The sequence below is a fragment of the Hyposmocoma kahamanoa genome, unplaced genomic scaffold (assembly GCF_003589595.1).
Source record: "Hyposmocoma kahamanoa isolate Upper Pololo Valley unplaced genomic scaffold, ASM358959v1 263, whole genome shotgun sequence".
NCBI classification, from domain to species: domain Eukaryota; kingdom Metazoa; phylum Arthropoda; class Insecta; order Lepidoptera; family Cosmopterigidae; genus Hyposmocoma; species Hyposmocoma kahamanoa.
Genome location: NW_020653766.1, coordinates 669388 through 691759, shown reverse-complemented (window position 1 = coordinate 691759; position 22372 = coordinate 669388). Strand labels below are relative to the sequence as shown.

Sequence of the window (22372 nt, the reverse complement as noted above, 5' to 3'; positions counted from 1 at the left end):
TACTGTTGTAGGCATTAGTTTGCAACATTTAATATAATATTATATTGTGTATGTATTTACAGAAAATATAATATATGATAATAAGCACTAAAAATAAAATATAAGTAAAATGAAAATAAAAAACTATACTAAACTAAAAATAATGACGATAATAATAAAACCCAAAATATTCATTATATCCGCCAGCAGTGTTAAAGAGAATCGCTTACAATGTCAAAAAATTATTAGAAAACAATACACAAAAGCACTGGAAATTAGTAGTTTTCTCCATCTACGGAAATTAATAATAAAGTATACAAATACAATAAAACATGTCGGTGCAACATCGGCATGTCTTGTTCATGTCATGTTCCTTAAACTTATTTCTCAAAGATACTCTGGGGCCCAGATTGTAAATTGCCCTAACCGCACGTTTCTGCAGGACAAAGATTCTATTGATATCGGCGGCATTACCCCAAAGCAAAATGCCGTATGTCATTAGACTGTGAAAGTAGCTGAAGTAAACCAATCTAGCGATTTCGACGTCTGAAAGTTTCCGTATTTTTTTAATCGCGTTCACTGCAGAGCCGAGCCGTTTTGATAACTTACTTATATGGGGACCCCATTGCAATTTAGCATCTAACGGTATACCTAGAAAGACAACTGTATCCTCAAGACATTGGGTAATATAAATTTCTAACAATTTCTTTTTTTCTCATTAAGGACTAGATTATTACCAGCAAACCAATCAACTACTTTAGATATAGCATTGTTCACATCGTCGTAGGAACATTATTGGTGCCTTTTAACTTTAAATAATGAGGAAGTATCATCAGCAAATAATACTATCTCATGTTTTATATCCTCCATGAGGCTAGGTAAGTCATTAATATAAACTAAAAACAAAAATGGGCTTAGAATTGAACCTTGAGGGACACCCGTGTTACTTGCAGACCCTGATGATCTCGTACCGTTAACATCGACCCTCTGTACCCTATCACGCAAATACGATTAAAGAAGGTCGAGGTCACGTCCCGCCACACCATGATGGCGAAATTTCCTGACCAGTGTATCATGGTGTACACAATCAAAAGCCTTGGAAAGGTCACAGAACACACCAATAGCATCATGTGAGACTTCCCATACATCAAATATATGATTCATCAACTCAACACCAGAATCGGTTGTAAAATACTATCGGATGTTAACTAACTAATTGGGAATATAGGCACTTTTATACTAAAGAGAAGGATGTGGATAACTGGATTTTGAAAATTATATAAAATGTATGAATGATAATGAAACTGACAGCGAAGATATTCAAAATATTAAAATATAACGTGTATGGAGGTAACTAAAAGCGAAAAAATACTAACTGATAGTTTTTGTAGTAGGGGAACGTGGGGTATTGGGAGCCCGCGGGTAATGAGAGCGGTGTTAAATTGGACTTTCCCAATGCTCGTATTTGTGCAAACGGCACTCCTATGTCTTCGTTAACGTTCGACAAGGTTGGAGTTCCGTGGACGCCTCCGTAGAACCCCGCGTTTAGTCGTATGAGATGGTTGTGTGTTTTTCGCTTCGCGCTTATAACATTTGCTAAATTTCATCATCCCAGGTAAGCATTAAAATGCATAGATACTACATTGTATTTACATTAGCTATGTCACCATATCTATCAAATTTTAGAAGTTATGCTTGAAATCACAATAAAAATAGAAATTGTTTTACTGTTTTATTCCTTTTTCAATTCGATGTTACGCGGGTAATGAGACCTATTTGGCTCCCCTTATCCCATTGCAATATTCACTGGACATTTCTTTAACACTTTCTTGTTTATTTTCATTACTTTTTAACTTATATATTTTATTACTTAACTTTTTTTAAGACTGATTATATATAATGGCTCCCATTTGACACACGGGATTCTTATCGGCTCCCATTTCCCGAACTGTGGGATAGTGAAAGAAAATGACATGTTTTAGTTTTTTTCTTTTTTAACCAATTAAAAATAATTGGTTAAAAAACTATGAAACTAAAATAAAAATTTAAGTTTCATATTTTTTCTGAGATTATCTAGTAGCCAGATATGTGAAGCGTATGTTCATAAGTAATAAAAATTTTAATTGCATAAATTATGACTTTTATTGTCTTTCCTTAGTAGGCTCCCATTTCCCCACGCTCCCCTACAGATTAATCTGCAAATATTTTCATGAGAAAACAGGATTTGTGTCATATTTAATTAAAAAAAATATTGATTATTTGATTTCCAATAATTATGGGAGGATACTATTTTTTAGTTGTACTGATTATATTACGTAATGTCTGTTTACGAATTATATTAAAATAATTGTTTTTTGTTCATATTTTTATAATTTCACGTAAAGATTTCTTTTATATCTCATAATAATCATATTATGTTTGTTTTAATTTCTAACTCGATATGTAAAAAACCTACTTTATGTAATAGACGACCTTAAGCCAGATTGTTCACTTTTAGTTCTCTAAGAATCCGCTAGATGGCATGGACCCATTTGGCGTTATTTCTGAATCGCGGTGTTAAGATTTTCCCTCGAATGGTGACTACTCGAACACAATTTTGTTAAGAAAATAAATCTGAGAATACAGAGAGCTCCCGTAAGGCCCAGGAGTTGAGTTCCTTCTTGGGAACTGCTACCCGGATCTTCTGACATTTCGTACGCTCATATAGGGTGAAAAACCTCATCTCGCGGAACGGTCTCCAGGAGTCGAGTCCCTTCAGGGAACAACTGCTCGGACCTTCCGCGTATAGGGTGAAATTGTGTTGGCGATATACAAGGTGAAAATAAAAATCTTCTGAACCATTTGGAGTTTAACTTGGCTTGTTTTGATAATCTCATACAACGGAAGTAAGAACCTCCCTCCTTTACAGATATTTTTTAATTTATAATTGATTGGTAAAGTTTTTAAATTGTTTCGATTTGATTTTTAACACTGACAAGGTGAATTTTTTCAAGTGTAAAAATTTCACTCACCTATGGAATAAATGATTATTTGACTTTGACTTTGACTTTGACTTTGAAATTGCTTCGAAATAATTTAACAAAACATTTAAAAGGTACCGCTCACGCGATGCGCTACCCCCACCTGCTCGGCCCTTAATGAAACAGATTTGTTATTATTTCTTTTTATTCATCCGCGTTACCGTCGCACCAACCTTCCTTACTATTTTATTATTGTCATTTCCCTCGATGAAGTTCTCATTTCCTTCTCACAGCGATAATTCAATTGGTTATAATTTCATAATTATTGACAGTATGAAATATAATCTATACTAAAGATACGCATAAAATTATAACATTTCAACAATAATTCTAAAATTTAGAAATAGCACCAAATTTGCACGAAACGGAAGAAACACCCTGAATTGAAAAACCTAAAATCCTCCTTTAAAAATAACAGCAAAAAACCCGGTTTGCAGTTATTATCTTCTTATTTCAGAGAAAATTATCCAGAGCCGCAATCGTTTTCTACGCTTGAGCGGATTGATGTTGTGTACAAAATATTGCTAAGGACTCGCTTTGGGCCTGGTCAAACACATTACGGGCTAAACAAGTAAGTGAACGAAACCTAACTTAAATGTTTCACAAACTGCTAACGTACTTGTAAATATGCAAATATACACAATTGTATCCTTTTCGTCAGTTGAGGCATAACGTCAGTATGTAATGATAATGAAACTGCCTGATCGTCACCCTTATAGTGCGTTGTCTCAGGGTTGATTGCTGCCTTCGGTAGACTAATTCGTGTTGTCGAAGGAGACATTGTCGCTGTTTACACCGAGTCGACTGCCGGGTTCACTGTGATCGCCAAATTATTATGAATACAAGTTTACACACAGAGACACAACAAGTCGTTCGAAACGTTTAACAAACTGATTGAGTAGGTAGGTATTCTCAAGCCTCTAGCACACACATCATGGTGCGATACTATAAAATTGATGTCGTTGGTTCGCTCGTTGAAGGCAACCGAGTCGCCTGGCAGTGATTACACTCGGTTGACTTCGGCTGCGAATTCCGATCATCAAACGAGTGTATGTGTACTCTGGATAGGATATAGGTAAGAGAGGCTGACCTGTCGACCTAGCTAGCATAAATGCGCCATTATAACCAAGAAATTGTGACTGAAAAGACGAAGAACTGATACTAGAATCCATTACACAAGGTGTAAGTTCGACTTTATGTGATCGAATTTTTTTATGTGTCTAGTGTCATTCAGCGCAGATAGCAATGCTGTATATTTATTTATTGGTTATTACAAAATAAAATATTTTACGAAAGACCTAATTACTTAAGTAACAGTTTACAGTGAGATGAATTCTGTGACTCGCTTGCACTACCATTCCATTTCTCACCCTCTCCGCTCAAGATTTAATTTCAACTGTCCGAAGTGCGAAATTTAAATCTCAATATGCTGCTGTTACTGTAAAGCTAATCTGTGTTTGTTGCACCTATTTTATTGCTGGACATGTGGATTTCTGATTCAAGACAATGTCACTTAATCATCAAATTATCTTTTGCTTAGGAGTCAAAGATTAGTTGTCGAAACGAAATCCCATAGTTTCTATAAATTAGTGAAGAGAACGCCTGCCCATGGTAAATCATCTCATCGTTGCTGGTGTCCCACTTTCAAAAGCACGAAATCCGTAGTTACGGCCGTTTTCCCACTACGGGTGACTTACGGGGCTTTTCTAGAAGGCCGTCAACAAAAAGACGGGCTTGTTAAAACTGTCAAATGGCATTGTCATACATTCTTAGTTCTAGACTCGATCGAAACTCAAATCAGTAGTAGGTCATGCCGATGGATAAATAACCGGGAAATGTGGCCGTAACTACGGATTTCGTGCTTCAAGAGTAGGGTGTTCCGATTAGGGGTGCATCGGTTCAAAGTTCAAAGAGGTTTTAGAAATATTCCACTTTCAACTTCATTGACAAAAGAATAACTTCACTTAGTCTACTCTCAAAAAATTCCAGGTTGCTGGACCAGCGCATAATACTAGACGCGTATCCGTTGCACGACGGTCCGTACTTCATTCTCGAAAAACAACTTCAGGAAGGAACTTACTTGAACGGCAGACAAGTAAGATAATATAGATGATTTTCTAGTCTTCCCAAAGGTCGGGAGGTGAACAATAATATTTTATTACGTTATATTATTTATTACATCTGTAAGACTAGCACGATAAGGCGCGACTTGAGCGAGAGCAACACAAAATGCGAGATATTGATATTCTCGTATAGAAATCACGCGTATGTCAGAAAGGAGAGATACCCCACGGCATCACTCATTCCACTGTCGGAATACCTCTCTCCTGGGCATGATCTACCTTCGCAAACTTGAAAGTTCCTAAATAGGCTGCGGACCCAAGTCGGCCGAAGCAAGGAGTGCATGCACGCCACCCGTGTTACAACTCGGAGAGCGCATGCTGCGTGGTGTCTCTCCCCAGACAATGGCACACCTTTTGTCCTGCCCTGCGTGTCCCTACATCTGCACACGCGAAGGCCTGTACAACGCCACTGATAATGCTGTCTCAGTCGCTAAGTACTGGTCCTCACAAATATAAACATCGAGTCGCCACGCCAAGAATAGTATTATTTATATTATTATTTTTATATTATTACATATACACACTACTTCCTAAAAGCAGGCAATAATAATTTTCGCTAATAGGCCGTTTAATACGGACTACTCGTAGATATGTGCGCCTTGCCGCCGCCGATGAACTTGACCGACGTAAAATCGGCGTGGCAATGTTTTGTTTCATTTTAATGAAGTGTCACCTTATTTGTATAATATATTTCGTACAATATTTCCGTACAATTAAAATTCATTACGGAATATCTACATACCTTCTAGTTATACTAGATTTATAATATTAAGAACGTTTATTGTTATGTTACGATTTTTAACAGGCATTCTACAGGTTGATTATTTTTAGTAATATTAAGTACTTGCTAAAGTGCAATTTAAAGTGTAAAAAATTGATCTAAACAGTGTTTTGGTGTTTTATTTTTAAACACCTGAAAATATATGCCACGCCGATCGCGCCACCGCGGCCGCCGTCAGTCGAAAACCCATCAAATATCGCTGTTATCCATTTCACGATATGTGCACATCTCTATTGCGGACTAACCATTAGACCATAAGGGTAAGGGCGCTTATTGCGTGGCAGCTGCGCCACTGCCCATTTTCGTACAATCAGAGACAGGTAAGCGTCCGGGTTTTAACCCGGCACTTCGTTAACGCTGGGTTTAAATAGAGTTAAACCAGTTACCGCTCGAACTCGAGGGCAAAAACTATTTACACTAAATATTTATTGTAAATCGAGTTTTGTTTACATTGATGATATTATTATAAAAAGTTTATTGCTTTCTGATTTAAACGATTATAAACGAAACGATATACACATTTAATTTGAAGGCTCCAAGACACCAAGGCTCAATTTAGAATAAGAATAAGAATAGTTTATTGCGTAAGCACCGAGACACACATGATCTTAAAATTAAAATACAATATTATAAACTTTAAACTAAAATACAGGACTTACAACAAAAGTTAATACATAATATATATATATAAAATAAAATTATTAAAAATGTAATAATAAATGCGTGTCGCGGCGCACGCAAACGGGATTTGCTTAGCTATTAGCTACAGGCTCATAGATTTCAGCCTGCAGCACTGGTTTTTGATTTACATTGCGGCGGAACGGAATGGAAGCGAATTTTTGTAACGATGTTGTACATAGCTTAATGAACATTATTTTGAATCGCGTGACGTACAAATTAGATACGAGTCAAAGAACAAGTCACGCGTCTTACGGCGCATACTCGGGAATGCTCGCGCATGCTCGAGAATGCTCGCGCATGCTCGAGAATGTTTGCGCATTCGCGAGAATTCCGCAGCTGCCGTCGGCGACGCCAGTCGAATCCACGGGAAACGGCGCGAAGGCAGGTGCAGTGTGACGTTAAACGTCGACGTAATAGATTGTGTACGCTGTTGCTGCGACGAAATAGATTATGGATTCAGATGAAAAGTTTATCTATTTGGTACAAAAATATGATTGTTTGTGCAATGTAAAAGCTAAAAGCTACAGCGACAAAATTCTAAGAATAATGCATGGAGAAAAGTTAGTGAAGAAATTAATTTATCAGGTAAATTAAAAAATATAGCTCTACATTAATTTTGTTCGATTGGTTCGTAATTAGCATGGATCGGAAAAATGTGTTTCACATACATCACGTAAAAGATCTACACTGAACCTCAAAGCACAGTCACGAGAAAGATTTTCGAGGATACCCGCGCCTTCTCGCGCAGCGAGGCGAAGCTGACGCTTCCGTTCCATTCCGTTCCGCCGCAATGTAAATTGAGCCTAAGACAAAATCTTTGCAATCCTACTGCTTCTAACCATACCGGTACCCTCATGATATTTTCTTTATTACATTTGTGGTTAAACAAAATGGTTACAAAGCCGTCTGTTATAAGGATTTCAATGAGTTTTATACAGCTCTACTCTGAATGCAGTCATTTGAAAACAATATTATGAATTTGTATTGCCATTAATCTCAGAATGGGTGTCTTTATTCACCATACAGGTCCTCTTCGAGAGATGGGTAGGCTATAGAAATTTTTGGAGCAATCAACCTTTTAATACTATCCGAGAGTACCTCGGCGAGCGAGTAAGTAAAAATATATTGACTTCTCTTTCTTAAAATAGCTACAATCAACTTCACATTGTACAATACTAGATTCATACGTGTACCATAATATAATAAGAAAAAACAGTACGCGCAGGATTGTCACGTTATTATTTTAATTGTACGTACAGGTTGTGAACATAATTTTAAAAAATAGGTATATAACAGAATTCTCGTGTTATATTGACATAAACTTAGGCAAATGCAATGCGGTACCTTAATTATGGGATTATGACTATGAATAGATTGCTGAACAATTCTGAAATTAAGACAAGGCGAGAGTGAGTAGGCATTATTTAGGTGTGCATGCTCCATCATCGACTTTGTCGTCACTTCCCATGTGATGAGATGAATCTCAAAGGCACATTCAAATTTATGCTTTATTTAAAAAAGTCTCTCTTGTTCAAATAACCATAAACGCCAGTAAATATTACTATTTGCTGTTATTTTTTAAACACCGTGTATACACTTTAGTTCTATAATTATTTTTTTATGCACACACTCAACATAGCCTCGGACTAGGGACACCCTGTGTCGCGGGTGCTATGGACATAGACAATCACAAATTACACCCAAACTCACGAGAAAAATAAATGTGTGTGCTTTAGTAACTAAACGTAACGACTGTAATATGTAACTACAAAAGATATAAATTTTTGGTAACTTACGCGATAATCTTTCATTACTTTTTACACATGACGAGGTAATACATCCAGTTTCAAAGTTTTTCCTTCCGCTTTTTCTTCGCATACCTGTCTATCTTTTTCTTTGAACCTATCATTAGTAAACGGATCGCTTTTTATCTTTGCTTGTACAGCACGTTCCTACATCTTCTTGATTTCCAATTTTTGTTTTCTGTTTTGATTTTCTTTATTCATTTTCAGTTGGAAGCAAATAGTAATATAAAATTGTGATAATCAATAACATTAACTGAACACTTATACGAAAAAAACGTATAAAATTCTTGCTTTTCAAAGAAAATATGGCTTCGATGACAGGTTTTTCCGGCTTCGGTGGAAGTTTTTAGATATATTTAATTTATAGACATTCTTTAGTGTTTGTACTTATTGACAAACACGTTATAGCGTGTCTTCAGTACATTTTATTTAAAAACATACTACAATTAGGGTTTTTACTCTATTGGACGTTGTAAGAGTGCATGCAAAATGGATAAAGTAAAGAATATTAAGAGATCTTATGAAGGTGGTGAACTTTGGATATTAAGTCACATCATTCGATACAATCAGCGTTGCCAATGCCAATTGTTCAAAATCCCCAAAAATCACGGTTAAAATCCCCAAAAAGTTGTTCCCCACAAATTCCCCACATCTCGAGCTTTCATTGTTTATTAGAAATACATCCTTAAAAATATAATAAAGAATTAAGAAACTCAAAATGTAATAATCTATTATGTTTGCTGTAAATGTAAACAGAATGTAAAATGTAAAACTAATTATACAATTAGATGACCTTAAATCGTTTATTTATTTTAGTTAGATTCAACATTAATCTGTATATGTGTCTTTGAAAAAAAAAACATTTTTCTTTGCCTTGCAAAATTAAGTAAATTGATTATTAATGTGCATTTGGTGACACTATGTTCATGTTAAAAATAATGAATAAGTTTCGACCTATATTTAATATTTAAAGTTGACGAGTGGTAAGTCGTGGTGTGGAAGTACCAACAGCTCGGCTTTGTTTATCAATAGCTGATGTCGTTTTGCTTCATACCGGGGACCGGCCTGAGCGGGAGAAAGAATCGCGAACTCAACACCGACTGGTAATTTTACAATTCAGAACCAAGTGCTCTAATAATAATTCTATTTAAGCTGCTTGTTAATAATACGAGGAATGTGCGATGTAGAAAAACACGTCCATCATAGTGTTTCTAACAGTAACGATCAAACTAGCGATGCATCAGCAATTGATAGATTAAACAAAATGATAAAATGTTAAAATCACCACATTGTCTTCACATAGCGCCAATCCCCACAAAAACCCCAATCTAGTTGAAATTCCCTATAATTTGTGGAATTCCCCACAAATTGGCAACACTGGATACAATAGTCGTAATTCGCGCGCGACGAGCCGGTCATGGCCGGTCAAGTTTGATGATAAATAAATAAGACGTACAACAATAAGAAGTAAAAACAATTGAAATGAGCACGTAAACTACTGTACTTCAATGTTGTGTATGTGTATTGTGCCGTCTATCAATAGAATACAGTGAAATCATTGTGTGAAATGTGGTTGGCGTGAAGAAATAACCTCAATTTTGTAATGAAAATTTTATTTCTTCCAACATAAGTTAGGTATGTCATTAACATATTCCTTATATTTATATGATAGGGAAATTATCCAACTTTTTAGTCATATATAACACATTCCATATAATTATACAGAATAACATTTTTTTGCAACAAATTGGGTTTTTTTAATTGTTTTTTTGACCTAGTGTTTTGAAAAGTTTTTTATTGCATAATACGCTCACTATTCCTTTTAAAGGTTCTGTAATACTGTCAAAAGAAAAAATCGCTTAGAAACATCGCGTTTTGTAGACAACCATAAAAGCTTCATAGGAGTGAATATTCTTCTACAAGATCAACTGCACTAAAGCAAGTAAAAATAATGTTTTCGTATTCTCAATTTTTCCATAGATAAAGCTATAGACAAAATGCTCCCAACAGTGTTTTGAAAAAAGCTCTAAATTCATATCGCCATTTTTATTTTTAAAGAATGGCTATGAAGTAGCCGAGAAAAAATTATTTTCTTTTTAAAAAGTAAATCTAAGTTGAAATTAGCTTAAAAAAAGCCTAAAACTTCTTGGAAATGGTTTGTTTTGTGAGTTATTTTGTATATTAAGCTTTCTATAAATATTTAAAACCGAAAATCGATAACTGTATTTTGATTAAGTTTATATTTTATACATAAATATTTACAATTTAGCGGGCGCATTACTTTATGACAGGTTTTACATCACTTTTACCAATGTATGTAGAGTCGCACGCTAATTCGCGCTTTCTAATCGATTAAACATTGCGCGAAAAAGTCAGAAATATTATATCTAATTTCGCCATGTTGCAATTTTGATAGTTTTTATTTTGTAATCCATTACACTTGAAATCTATTAGTTTTAAGAGAATTGCGTCTTATGTTTGTAACGCTTTAGTATTTTGGTTTTAAAATAGCATTACTAAGAAAACTATCATAGTCTATAAATGATCTAAAAACTATCTACAAGACAACAAAAACTGTCTACATTCTACAAATGGTCTTGTAGCATTCTAGAAGGATTACTTGAGAAAAAAGATAAGAATCACTCCTAACACTACCTACAGATAGTTTCTCATAGCACTCTTGTGATCTACTAATAAAGTTGTGCCCACTTTTACTTTAAATTATCTAGAAACCTTCTTCGAGATACTGGAGGGAATTTGAACTCTTAAAATATTCTATCGAATTAAATTCTATTAGATATCTTATAGTATATATTTAGATGTGTGCTGCTTGGGACAAGAATTTCGGAGTTGAATGTAAAATCAGTGTGGATTGATTTACATTCAATAGTCATAAGTCCCTTGCTATTTCCTTGTTGACCCGACTCCAGAAATTACTGCACTGAGTTTACGTCATTATGATCGCAGGCATTGAGTGGCGTTTTCAGTTACTAACGACACCTGAGAGCCTCGATATAATAATGTGTGCAAGATGACGTAATTCCCTTCCGCATTTTTTACCATCAACTGAACCGTTGTTAACAAGATTTCGTTGTCGTCTCTGGAGACGTGGTTTGTAGCTCCATGAGCTGAGTGCGGTGGCTTGTGTTGACTCGTTGAGTCCTCTGCATGCAATAATGTATGATGTTTCTCCTTACATATTTTGCAATGTTTTGTTGATAAACATTCTTCGCCGTCATGGTCAAAAAGATAATTTCTGCTCTGTTTGTGCTCTGTCACGTGCTTCCGCCTTGCTAACCAGTTTATATTTTGAAATGCAAAACATTTAAGCAAATAATCATTATTTTTGCAAAGTAAACAGTTTTGACGCGTTGCGTATAGGTAATATAATAATAATAATAATAATAATAATAATAACGCACACACTCAACATAGCCCCGCACTAGGGAAACCCTGTGTCGCGGGTGCCATGGACACACACATAGACAACCACAAATTACACCCAAACTCACGAGAGAAATAAATGTAGGTCATACAAATATTTCGCCCGGCCCGGGAATCGAACCTGGAACCTCTGCGTGGCAGTCCGGCATGGTAACCGTTCGGCCACGGAGGCAGTTTATTATAGGTATTTGTTCACTTTTCATGCAACCTCTTGATTTAAGTATTTTGAAGTTTATTCATTTTGTTTACTTGCTTCGTGGGCCAAATAAATTGTTTTTTGGAATTAAACTCTTGTTTCGGGCTTTGATGATTATGCTTTAGAGTTTCTAATGCGAGAAACTTGGCTACCAAAAAACTTAGAAAACCGATAGATCAGGTAGTTCTCGTGGGTTGCTTAGATCATGTGTGTAATCTGCGTACGTAGCCGTGTCTAATTTCGGTAGTAGTAGATGCACTACCAACGGGTCCCACGTAGTTATGTCGAGACCGAGATTATTTAGACGGTTTACGCATTCTAGTAGTGTATCGTGAATTTTCTTTATGCTCGCCGCCCATGCACCTTGTAGGTTAGGTAAATTGAGAGCAGTATTAACGTATGATGAAAATGACAGCGTATTATTCTCGTAGCGGTTCTTCAGTATTTCCCAGCAAGAATCGTAGTTATCTGCGCTGATAGCGAGGTGTTGTACAAGTTTCTCTGATTCTCCCTTCAATTTAGATTTAAGATGTTGCATTTTCTGTGCCTCTGTCAACCACTTACTAGAGTGAATAGTTAGCACGTATAGATCACGGAAAGATATCCACTGATTATAATTTCCATGAAACTCAGGAATATGAACTTTCGACGTCGATTTTTCGCAGTTCTTTCTTGAGTTGATCATATATTTTCTCGCACTTCCGGGATTCGCTTTCTTACGGCGTGTCTTTAGAGTCTTTCAGGAGAAAATCGAGATTCCAGTGAATTTTATCAATCGCAAGGTGGGATCACCTTGATTTTAACAAAGATAAGCTGTCTTCTAGTTCCCACTTATCTTCTAGGTTGTTCACGTCGATTTTTTCTACAGACCTTTCTAAGGCGGTGAAATTCTGTAGCTGTTGTCTTAGAAGTTACTTGCTTTCATCGGACTCAGACGTATTTGGGTTATCTTCGTCGCTCACGCGTCTGGGTATGGTTTTTGACTCTAGGGCTAGAAGCGAAGAAGTACTCCATATATATTATATGGAGTACTACATATTATATATATAATGTAATCCCAAAGCTTCTAGACGTTTTCTTAGGTAGTCTTGTGTTTTCCTTTCCTTACCGTATCCGAATCCATGTTGGCGTCATTTGGTAAGCTTTGCTAGTTGCTAGGGAGAGCTAGTGTGTGCTAATTCCCTGCGATATGTACGCCTTCTCAATGTAGTTGGTGAGACCCCTCATGCGAGGTTAACTACACCGATTTGTCACCACAGGGACCAACACAACACTAACTATCCGGCTTGAATAACCAAAACAATGTAGGGGCCAATACTAGGCTATGGCATTGACGCCTAATTGTCTAAATAGATAGATAAGTTAAGTTGTAAAATGTTTATGGGTAAAGATACAAGCTAGTTGAGGCAGTGTGTCTCTTACGTTGTAGTTAAGAGCTCTCATGCCAAAAAAGTTTTGACGTTGGCTCCGCCCAAATTTGTGACACAAATATTCGGCTTAAAGTTCGCGCGACAGGAGATGTTGAATTTTGCGCATTAAAAGTACCAAATTCGTTTTAGCGGAATAACTCTAAAAGTAAAGGGATTAAAAAAAAATCCGTAGTGACAGTTGTCGATCATGCATAAATATAATTAATTATCTAATTTTTGTCCTAATAACCTGTAGCATTTCGAGGATAAATCGAAAAAATGTTTAAATTATAGGTCATTTCGTGATTTTTATCTATCGAGGAAACTTTATTGTTTTATGTTTCCGATTAGTGTCTATGCTTGAATATATCGTGTACTTACTCATACAATATTTTATTTTTAACTTTAAAGTGAATTTTTCCCTCTTAAGTTGATAAATGCCTAAATTGATTGAATGTTCGTTAAACAACCTATTTAATTGCCTACTTATGCGCACAAATAAATTAACGTCCGCGGTAGTAGAATGCAAAGTGAGCGGAACTAAAATATGCTGTTCTAAACCGTACGTGCTGTCTAGGGCAAAAAGGAACTAAAATGTGCGCTTGTATACCGTACAGTTATACTGTATATATAGCAAAAAAAAAAACTACTACCGTAAAAGAAATATTTTGAATATCTACTTATATTTTTTAGATCGCATTTCTGTTCGCATTCTACGGCTACTACAACAAGTGGTTAATACTACCGGGATTTATCGGACTTGCAATGTCAAATTGGGCTATTAGGTTCACGAGTCCCGACACGACTCCTCTCCTGTAAGTCCTTTTCCGTTAAGTAATTGTTTATTGATGATTTCTACAAATACCTACGAAAAAACTAATAACAAAATTAAATTTAAAAAACTCCAGTGCCTAAACGTCTTTCGTCCTGTTATGTTGTTGGTGCGATTTAAATTTTTTTATGTCCACTTTCAGTTCGGCGTGTAATAAAACTAAACAAGAGTTCGTCCCATTTAAGACGTAAGAAATATACATTTATATATTTTTAATTTTTATTAAAGCAAGGTTCGAAATGATAATCATCATTGGTGATAATTATGACGGTAATTATCATGATAAATATACCTTGATAATTAATTTGATTACAAACATTTTTCTTCGTATTGTTTTAGTTTTTTCACTGTTTCTCATTCTTATTAAAAAACTTTGATTTGCCTTTGTGACTCGAATTCGCGCTTACATAAGTCCAATGCCAATATACTGATATAGTCTATTGAATAACTTTCCAACCTTTTCTTTTATAGGTTCCTGTTTCCTAGCGCATGGCCTCCAGATCGTGTCAGAGTTGTCTATGATGATTTGCCAGTGTGTCCAAAATGCTCGGATTTTGCAGTGTGTCCATTCGTCAACATGTCCAACCTTTGCACAGAACTGTATTATAAAGTCTTACTTGACCATCCTTACGCCATCTACAATACATTTTTTACCATGTTATATTGTAAGTATATCGATGGAATACGCCTAACGTAGGTGCTTTACAAAATAATTACGTTTTTGTTTTGTTCTACCTGCCTACTAAATTGGCTGAGTTTATGTATAATTGTACATTAGTGGCTGAGTTACAACTACGTGTTACTTATATATATATTAAAATATTTTAATTGGTTAATGATGATCGCCTTATAATTTTGTAAAGCATTATATTTGTTTGCAAATCCAATGACTATATTAACTAAAGGTCATATGATTTTCTAGAATTACGGCCTATATCAAACACACCCAATTCGTTAGGAAGATGGTTTAAAAAATTAACTTAGACGTATCTGGTACACAAAGCCGGCGAATCGTGTGCCGGTACAAAATTGTGACTTAGTGCGCGTTCAAATTAGCCGCTGTTAGAAGCGCTGCCAGACGCGCGGCAGCCGCGTACGCAACTGACGCGCGGCTGATGTGCGACCAAATTTTTAGTGGTGTTTTATCTTTCGACTCAGTTACGCGATGGATTCTGACGAAGAACCATTACTTTTACTTATTTTGTTAATACTGATGAAGAAAAAATTAAAAAGAAAACCTATTAGAATTCGTTCGTTAACTTTATTTTGTCAAAATAATTTTAGACAAATTTTTCCCATGCCTTTTTTTTAACCAGTCGATTGTGTAAATGAAACAGTTCAACATAAGGTATAAAGATAGTTTATTGCATAAGAATTTAGTGGGCAATACAATAAATAAGGCATGTTAAATGAAATTATATTATATTATTACTATAATAAAGAGCAGGAGTTGCTAATAATAATAATAATAATAATCATTTATTTCAGGCAATTTGACCCATATTTATAAATGACAGCAAATACAATAATAATAATAATAATAACGCACACACTCGACATAGCCCCGCACTAGGGAAACCCTGTGTCGCGGGTGCCATGGACACACAAATAGACAATTACAAATTACACCCAAACACACGAGACAAATAAATGTAGGCCATACAAATATTTCTCCCGGCCCAGGAATCGAACCTGAGACGTCTGCATGGCTGTCCGGCATGGTAACCGTTCGGCCACGGAGGCAGTTTAAATTAATTACTATTCAAATTTTTTTAATTAAGTACAATAAATTAGTGAAAACATTTTGTAAATTAAGGCTAAAAAATACAATAAACTTTTAAAATTGATTACTAATAATTAAAATTGAAACAATGAAAATAAGAATTTCTAAAATTAAATATATAAAACAAAAATAAAAATAAACTAAAATTCAAAGTATTAAATATGAAAATGAAAATTACTATTTACTTACTTACTAAAGCGGGATGCACTGGCATGCAGCTGCAACCACCTGCACGTCATAGGCGAATCCCAGCGCTCGGACAGAGCGCTCAGAATTCCGTTGGTGCTGGCCCGGAAGCGAAACAGTAGTGAAGCGCTCCGTTTGCGTATTAGCTAAGACATTCTTATATTTTATAATCATTTCGGTAACACACTGAGCAATATACACAACAGAATTACAGCATAATTACTCACAAGAATATCAGTATAACATCAGTAAGTACTCACCGGGTATACTAGTTTATTACACACCACTACTTTCACCATACAAAAGGAGGACTGAGTTGTTATCTTTCGACTATCAAACGCATTCGGTGTTTTAGAGAAGACTGCCTCATACATATTTTTCCGTCGTGTCGTCACGGCTCGATCGGACAATATGGTAGGGAGTGAACAACACAAGTCCTCATTTTAAATGATTAGGTTTAATCATCCTCTTAAATTATATTCTACATATTTAAAATAATTACATAAATATATCGACACTAATAGTATAATTAGGTTACAGATTTTATGTTCAGAAAGAAACAGTCGGAAATATTGTATTAGTCGAGCCATCCCTACTCGATCGGACAATATGGCGCTCGTGTAGGAAATGAACAACTGAAGTACCAATTAAATTATTAGGTTTAATTATCCTCTTAAATTATTACATTCTATATATTTTAAATGTTTAGGTAAATATATTGAAGGTTATTGTACAATTAGCTAACAATTGGAATAACTGGCGCTGCTATCCCATATTGCAGGGTGTTGTTTTACATTCTCTATAATTTCTTCAATTCGATTTTCGTCAATCGTGGTTAATTTGACAAATTAACATGTACACCTTACTAACCGTGACTGTAACCGAGCGTAACTGCAGCGCGACTGTCGCGCGGCCGCCGCACAGTTGCAGCGCTTCTAGAAATTGTAAAAAAAGTGACAGTCGCGCGACTAGCTCTAACGCAGAGCTTCTAACAGCGGCTAATTTGAATGCGCCCTTGATTAATTATTATATATACTGAGTACAGGTCTACAGTGACAAACCAAAACACTGTAACATCAGAACAGTATTATTTTGAGACAAAGCTGCAAAAATGATTTTACGGCTTTTTTGTCATTTTTGAGGTTGATAATACGTAAAAGACACGTTTAGCTTTTTTTTATGATACCAAGTAGTGACAGGACGAACAAGTCGTGTGCCTGGTGGTAAGCGACACACCTGCTCCTAACAGTTGCAGTGCCACTCAGAGCTTTAAAGATTTGAGGGCCACTGGCACTGTACCCATCACCCAGAGACGTAAAGACGAAACTCTGTAATGTTCACATTACCGCTTGGCGGCAGAAATCAGTAAGGTAAGGTAAGGCAGTATTTCCTTGGACGAACTACCACCACTACCAAGCTCTGGAGCAAAGGTAGGATCTACGATGGAACGAGCTTGCCCAGAAGATGCCTATTTAGTCGCAGCATAAAGATACTCGGGTTGTATGAATTCGAAAATACAGACGCAGGTAGGGAATTCCATTCCCGGGCTGTGCGCATAATAAAAGATGTTGAAAAGCGCTTAGTACGCCTGAAGGGAATATCGACCAAGTAAGGATGATATCCCGCCGTACGTCTGGATGTCCGATGGTCAAAGAGGGCGGGCGGGATGAGCTGGTGGAGGTCATGAGCACACTCACCGAAATATATAAATATATTCTGTAAAAAAACCGACAGACGAACTTTGCGTCTGTGGGCTAAACTATGGACTTTAGATTCGAGGTTATCCTCGCTAATAAGTCGTCTGGCTCTGCGCTCAATCGAATCCAGAACTTAAGTTGATACTTCGCTGAGCCATCCCACAAGTGACTGCAGTACTCCATGCAAGATCGGACTTGTGTTTAGTATAAAGTTAAGAGCTGTCCAGGCGTGAAATATCGCTTAACCTTATTACGGATACCCAGTTTTTTTTGCTGTAATTTGTGCTCAATGTTATGCCAAGGAAATCCAGGCTATCGATAAGAGAGACAGCTATACCCCGAAAAGTGGGAGTCAGATGAAATTGACTCCTTTTAGCAGAAAACAGACAGGCCACATAAACAGGCAGTTTTGCACTCTTTCATAAGGAGCTCTACTGCTACAAAAAAGCGTACTTGTATACATTTAGATATTAAAATGTTCTGTCCGGCCATTACAATTTTACTTTACAAAATAACATATTTCTATTAAAAAAACTAATAAATATGTTTTCTCTTGATAAAGAGCCGAAAGATTCTTGTTGTAATGAAATACGAAACACTGCACTGATACTTGCAGTGTTTTGGTTTGACGCACTAGAGCAGCTTTGCAACAACTGCACTATTTTTAAGCCATTATTCTTGAAAAGCAATGTATATCACACTCTTGATGTAATAAAACTCCATCTGCAAAATCATAACATTTTACGAGAGAGATTTACAGATTCTACGAAAGAATTTAGTCGATAACTTTTTATGTTTAAATTGAAGAATTATAAAATTGTACATTATGCATGATTTCATGTAGTTCGTATTTTTTTTGACGTATGATCATAATATATGGTTTTATTATACCAAGGGAATATAATTGTCGATAGCTAGAGTCTAAATTTTATAATGCCTATTATTTCCAAAATGTACGAACTATTGGTAGAAAACTGGTAGTTTTTATAAATAGTTGTTAACAATTTTAAATTGAAAATTACCGTCAGATTCAGACATATTAACTAACGGGTAACTCACATATCTGTTTGAGACAAATTTCTACTCGAGATGTTTCGAACCAGTCCGAGATCCTTTATTACCAGCTCCCGCGGCGGTCAATCAACGGAAACTGTCCAGTTTTGTGAGTTACCCGTTACTTTAGTTAATTGTCGTTAGCAGTTTGTAGTTTTATTATAAGTATTTAGATCAATTGATAGGAAAAATGTTATTAATACTAAAAATATTTAAGAAAAGTAGTTTGTATTTCAACTACATTGTAGTTGAACCTATAAATTACTTTTTGCATTTATGGTATGTAATTTTATTACTTCTTAACTGATACTATTTGGAGTGTTTATAATAATAATAATAATAATACTTTATTTCGGACAGTTATCCATAGTTTGTTAGTAAAGAACTTAGGAATAAGGTTAGTATTATGCTATTCAAATGCTAAAATTACAATAAAATAAGATAATGTGAAACAAATAAAAAATGAAAAACAAAATAATTATACAATTCAAATCCAAAAAATAAACCACGAATACAACATTAAATATAAAATTATAAAATTGAAAATTACAAAATGGAAAATTAAAAAAAATTGAAAATTATAAAATTGAAACTTACAAAATTGAAAATTACAAAATTGAAAATTATAAAATTGAAAATTATAAAATTGAAATTAATTTAACATACTCATGTAGACTTAAACTAAACCGCCACATGAAGTTTCATCCAGTGGGCCTGGATGGGGCAATCAATTTTATTAACCACAGTTTTTAGAATGCTGTTGGGGCACCCGCGCACACGTCGCCAAAGCGAGGCAACCCGCTTCCTCATAATGGCATGAAAGCCATCTGTGCGTGACTCAGCGAACATGCCTGAAGCGCTACAGTGTCGCGGTAACCCCAACAACATCCTAAACGCATTGTTATATTGTACCCTCAGCGTATTTAGGGTCACCTTATTATACTTCACCCACAGGCTACACGTGTAGAAGGTTTGACAGTATGCTTTAAAAATTTTTATGGTTAAACTTTTTTGTGGTTTGTTTTATAGTTATTCTGTTCGCGCGGATGTGGCGCCGGAGGGAAACATACTTGTACTGGCTGTGGGAGGTCCGGGAGGGTGATGCCAAGGATATGCAAAGGTAAACACGTCACAAAGTTTTCATCTAATCTTATGAGTGGTGAGGAGATTTCGGCTCAATTTCCGGTAGGAGCATTTTAGGAAATTATTTTATTAAACGAATTTGTTCCCTAAAACAATAATAATAATAATCAATTTTTTTCAGACAATTCAGACAACAAAAGTCCAGCGTTCTTTGTAACATTAATATAATTTAAAATTATGTTAGTACGAAAAATTATAATCACAATCAAAACGAAAATTGAAATAATAAATACAAAAATAGTAAATAATGAGTGTCAAAATTTCAAAAATAAAAAGTAATAACAAAAAACTTTAAATGTCATAGTTAAAATGTACGGTTACGTACAACATTGAACTTCGATCTGCTGCATTGACATGATCTAGTTCTAGTTTTATTTTGCTGTAGTAACATGTGCCAGTCCTAATTAATTTGATGATGTGGTAAATCGTATTATGACATTTTATTGTATTATTAAGATAGTTAGTTACCAACTCCTAAACAATAAACATCAATAACATTTAACAGTAATATTATTATTATAAACTATTCCAACAAGTACTCCGAAAACACCGTAGTGATAAGGGCTATCGCGTCGCGATCACGAGGTAACATCCTGTCAGGACAGAGTCGCTATTCTGCCCTTGCATAAAATATAAATGTCATAAAGGATTACCATGATGCATAACATGAACCTTGCCGTAATGAATGTTCGGGAAGGTGTTGGAGCTGACAACGACTCTACGCGCCAGTGACGTGCAACGCTTGCGCATCGTTGTGTAGAGACAATCCACCCGCCGCTCCGCAAACATCCCTGACGCGCCACAGTACCGAGGCAGCCCCATCAGGACATCAGCACCCTGAACGCGCTGTTGTATTGCACACGCAAAGCGTTGTACTGTTCCTGAGTGTAGTTAACCCAACCAACCAAAGCTGCTTGTGTACAGAGACGTGAAGTACGCTCCGAAAAGTGTAATTTTTACCTCTGATGAACAGTGAACAAACCTGTGGCCTATTATGTTGGCTCTACCAGACAACGTTCTAAACAGTTCTAAACTTCAACCAAATATCTAAAGTGGAGTTGGAATACAATTTATAAAAAGACCATAGAAAATTAAACAAAATAAGGTGATAACCATAGATATAGGAAAAAAAGGGGAGATATGTCTGTGTTAGGAGTTACTTTTTATCGTTGTTGAGTGAAGTCGCGTCAATTACTAGCGGAAACATTGATCTACCCAAATGGTGCTAAAAATGTGCAAAATGTAAAAAAGAACATTACGAAGAAATTGCCGGGCCCAGAATGTAGCAGATGTGATAAGATAGTTCATGCTGATGTTACGTGTATGAAACTAACCAATAAACAGCTAAGTACTCTCCGTAACTCCTCTGGCATTGAATGAGGTCGCGAGGACTGCTTAAAAAATGTATCACGGAGATCGTCGTATTTAGTGCCGGAAGATGAGGACGGAGATGACGAATCAGAACCAGGGTCCACCTTGCAGCCCCTGGATACTCGTAAATTGGTACAAGACATCAGTAGGGAACTAAAGAAAACATTTAAGGAAAAGATATGCCACCTAGAGTCATCTTTGGAGTTCCTAAGTGAGCAAATTTCTACTATGGAGTTATCTATTAAACAACAGGATAGTGTCATTAAAGATTTATAGAATAAAAACCAAGACCTGTTGAATAAAAATAAAAATCTCTAGTTAAGGATGACTGTGTTGGAGCAGGCAATGAATGATTTTGAGCAAAAAAAGTCTTTCGTGCACTATGGAAATAGCTGGTCTACCCGATGTACCTCCAAAGGAAATTAATCAAATGCTGAAGAAGATAGCTTCCAAATTGGATATAGACAGCAGCGACATTCAGTCCCGGGTCAAAGGTTAAACTAGGTTCAATTCTCGTCGGAATGAAGAGTGATGCTGCACGTTGCCGATGCATTGAAGCCGATAAAGAGAAATGTCTTACCCTTGGAGCATTAGTACCGAACACACCACAGGAGAAAGCCGAAAACCGTGTGTACCTCAGGGAAGCATTAACTAAATATTTTAAAACATTATTGTATACAGTGAAAACTCAACTTGGTAAATCTTTCCAATTTGTATGTATGTACGTGTGTGTAAGGATGGGAAAGTGTGTGTTCGTAAAAATAGTACTTTCTGGGTCTTGGTACTTGGTGTAACGGGTTGGTGTCCGCAACTCGACGTCAAGGCGCCTATTTTGCGTGTAATAGTATATATTACATTAGCTCTATTTC

The 22372-nt window shown here is 35.8% G+C and overlaps 1 protein-coding gene across 1 annotated transcript in view; it reads left to right on the top strand.

The window, feature by feature from the left end:
* The window catches only part of LOC113228940 (anoctamin-5-like), a 42371-nt gene that overhangs the window by 4286 nt on the left and 15713 nt on the right, over positions 1–22372 (top strand). Inside the window, exons 4-10 of the mRNA XM_026462384.1 lie at positions 3457–3570; positions 4989–5094; positions 7611–7694; positions 14132–14253; positions 14413–14457; positions 14742–14935; positions 20019–20109. Of these exons, the coding sequence (XP_026318169.1) occupies positions 3457–3570; positions 4989–5094; positions 7611–7694; positions 14132–14253; positions 14413–14457; positions 14742–14935; positions 20019–20109 (756 nt within the window). The remainder of the gene's footprint in view (positions 1–3456; positions 3571–4988; positions 5095–7610; positions 7695–14131; positions 14254–14412; positions 14458–14741; positions 14936–20018; positions 20110–22372) is intronic.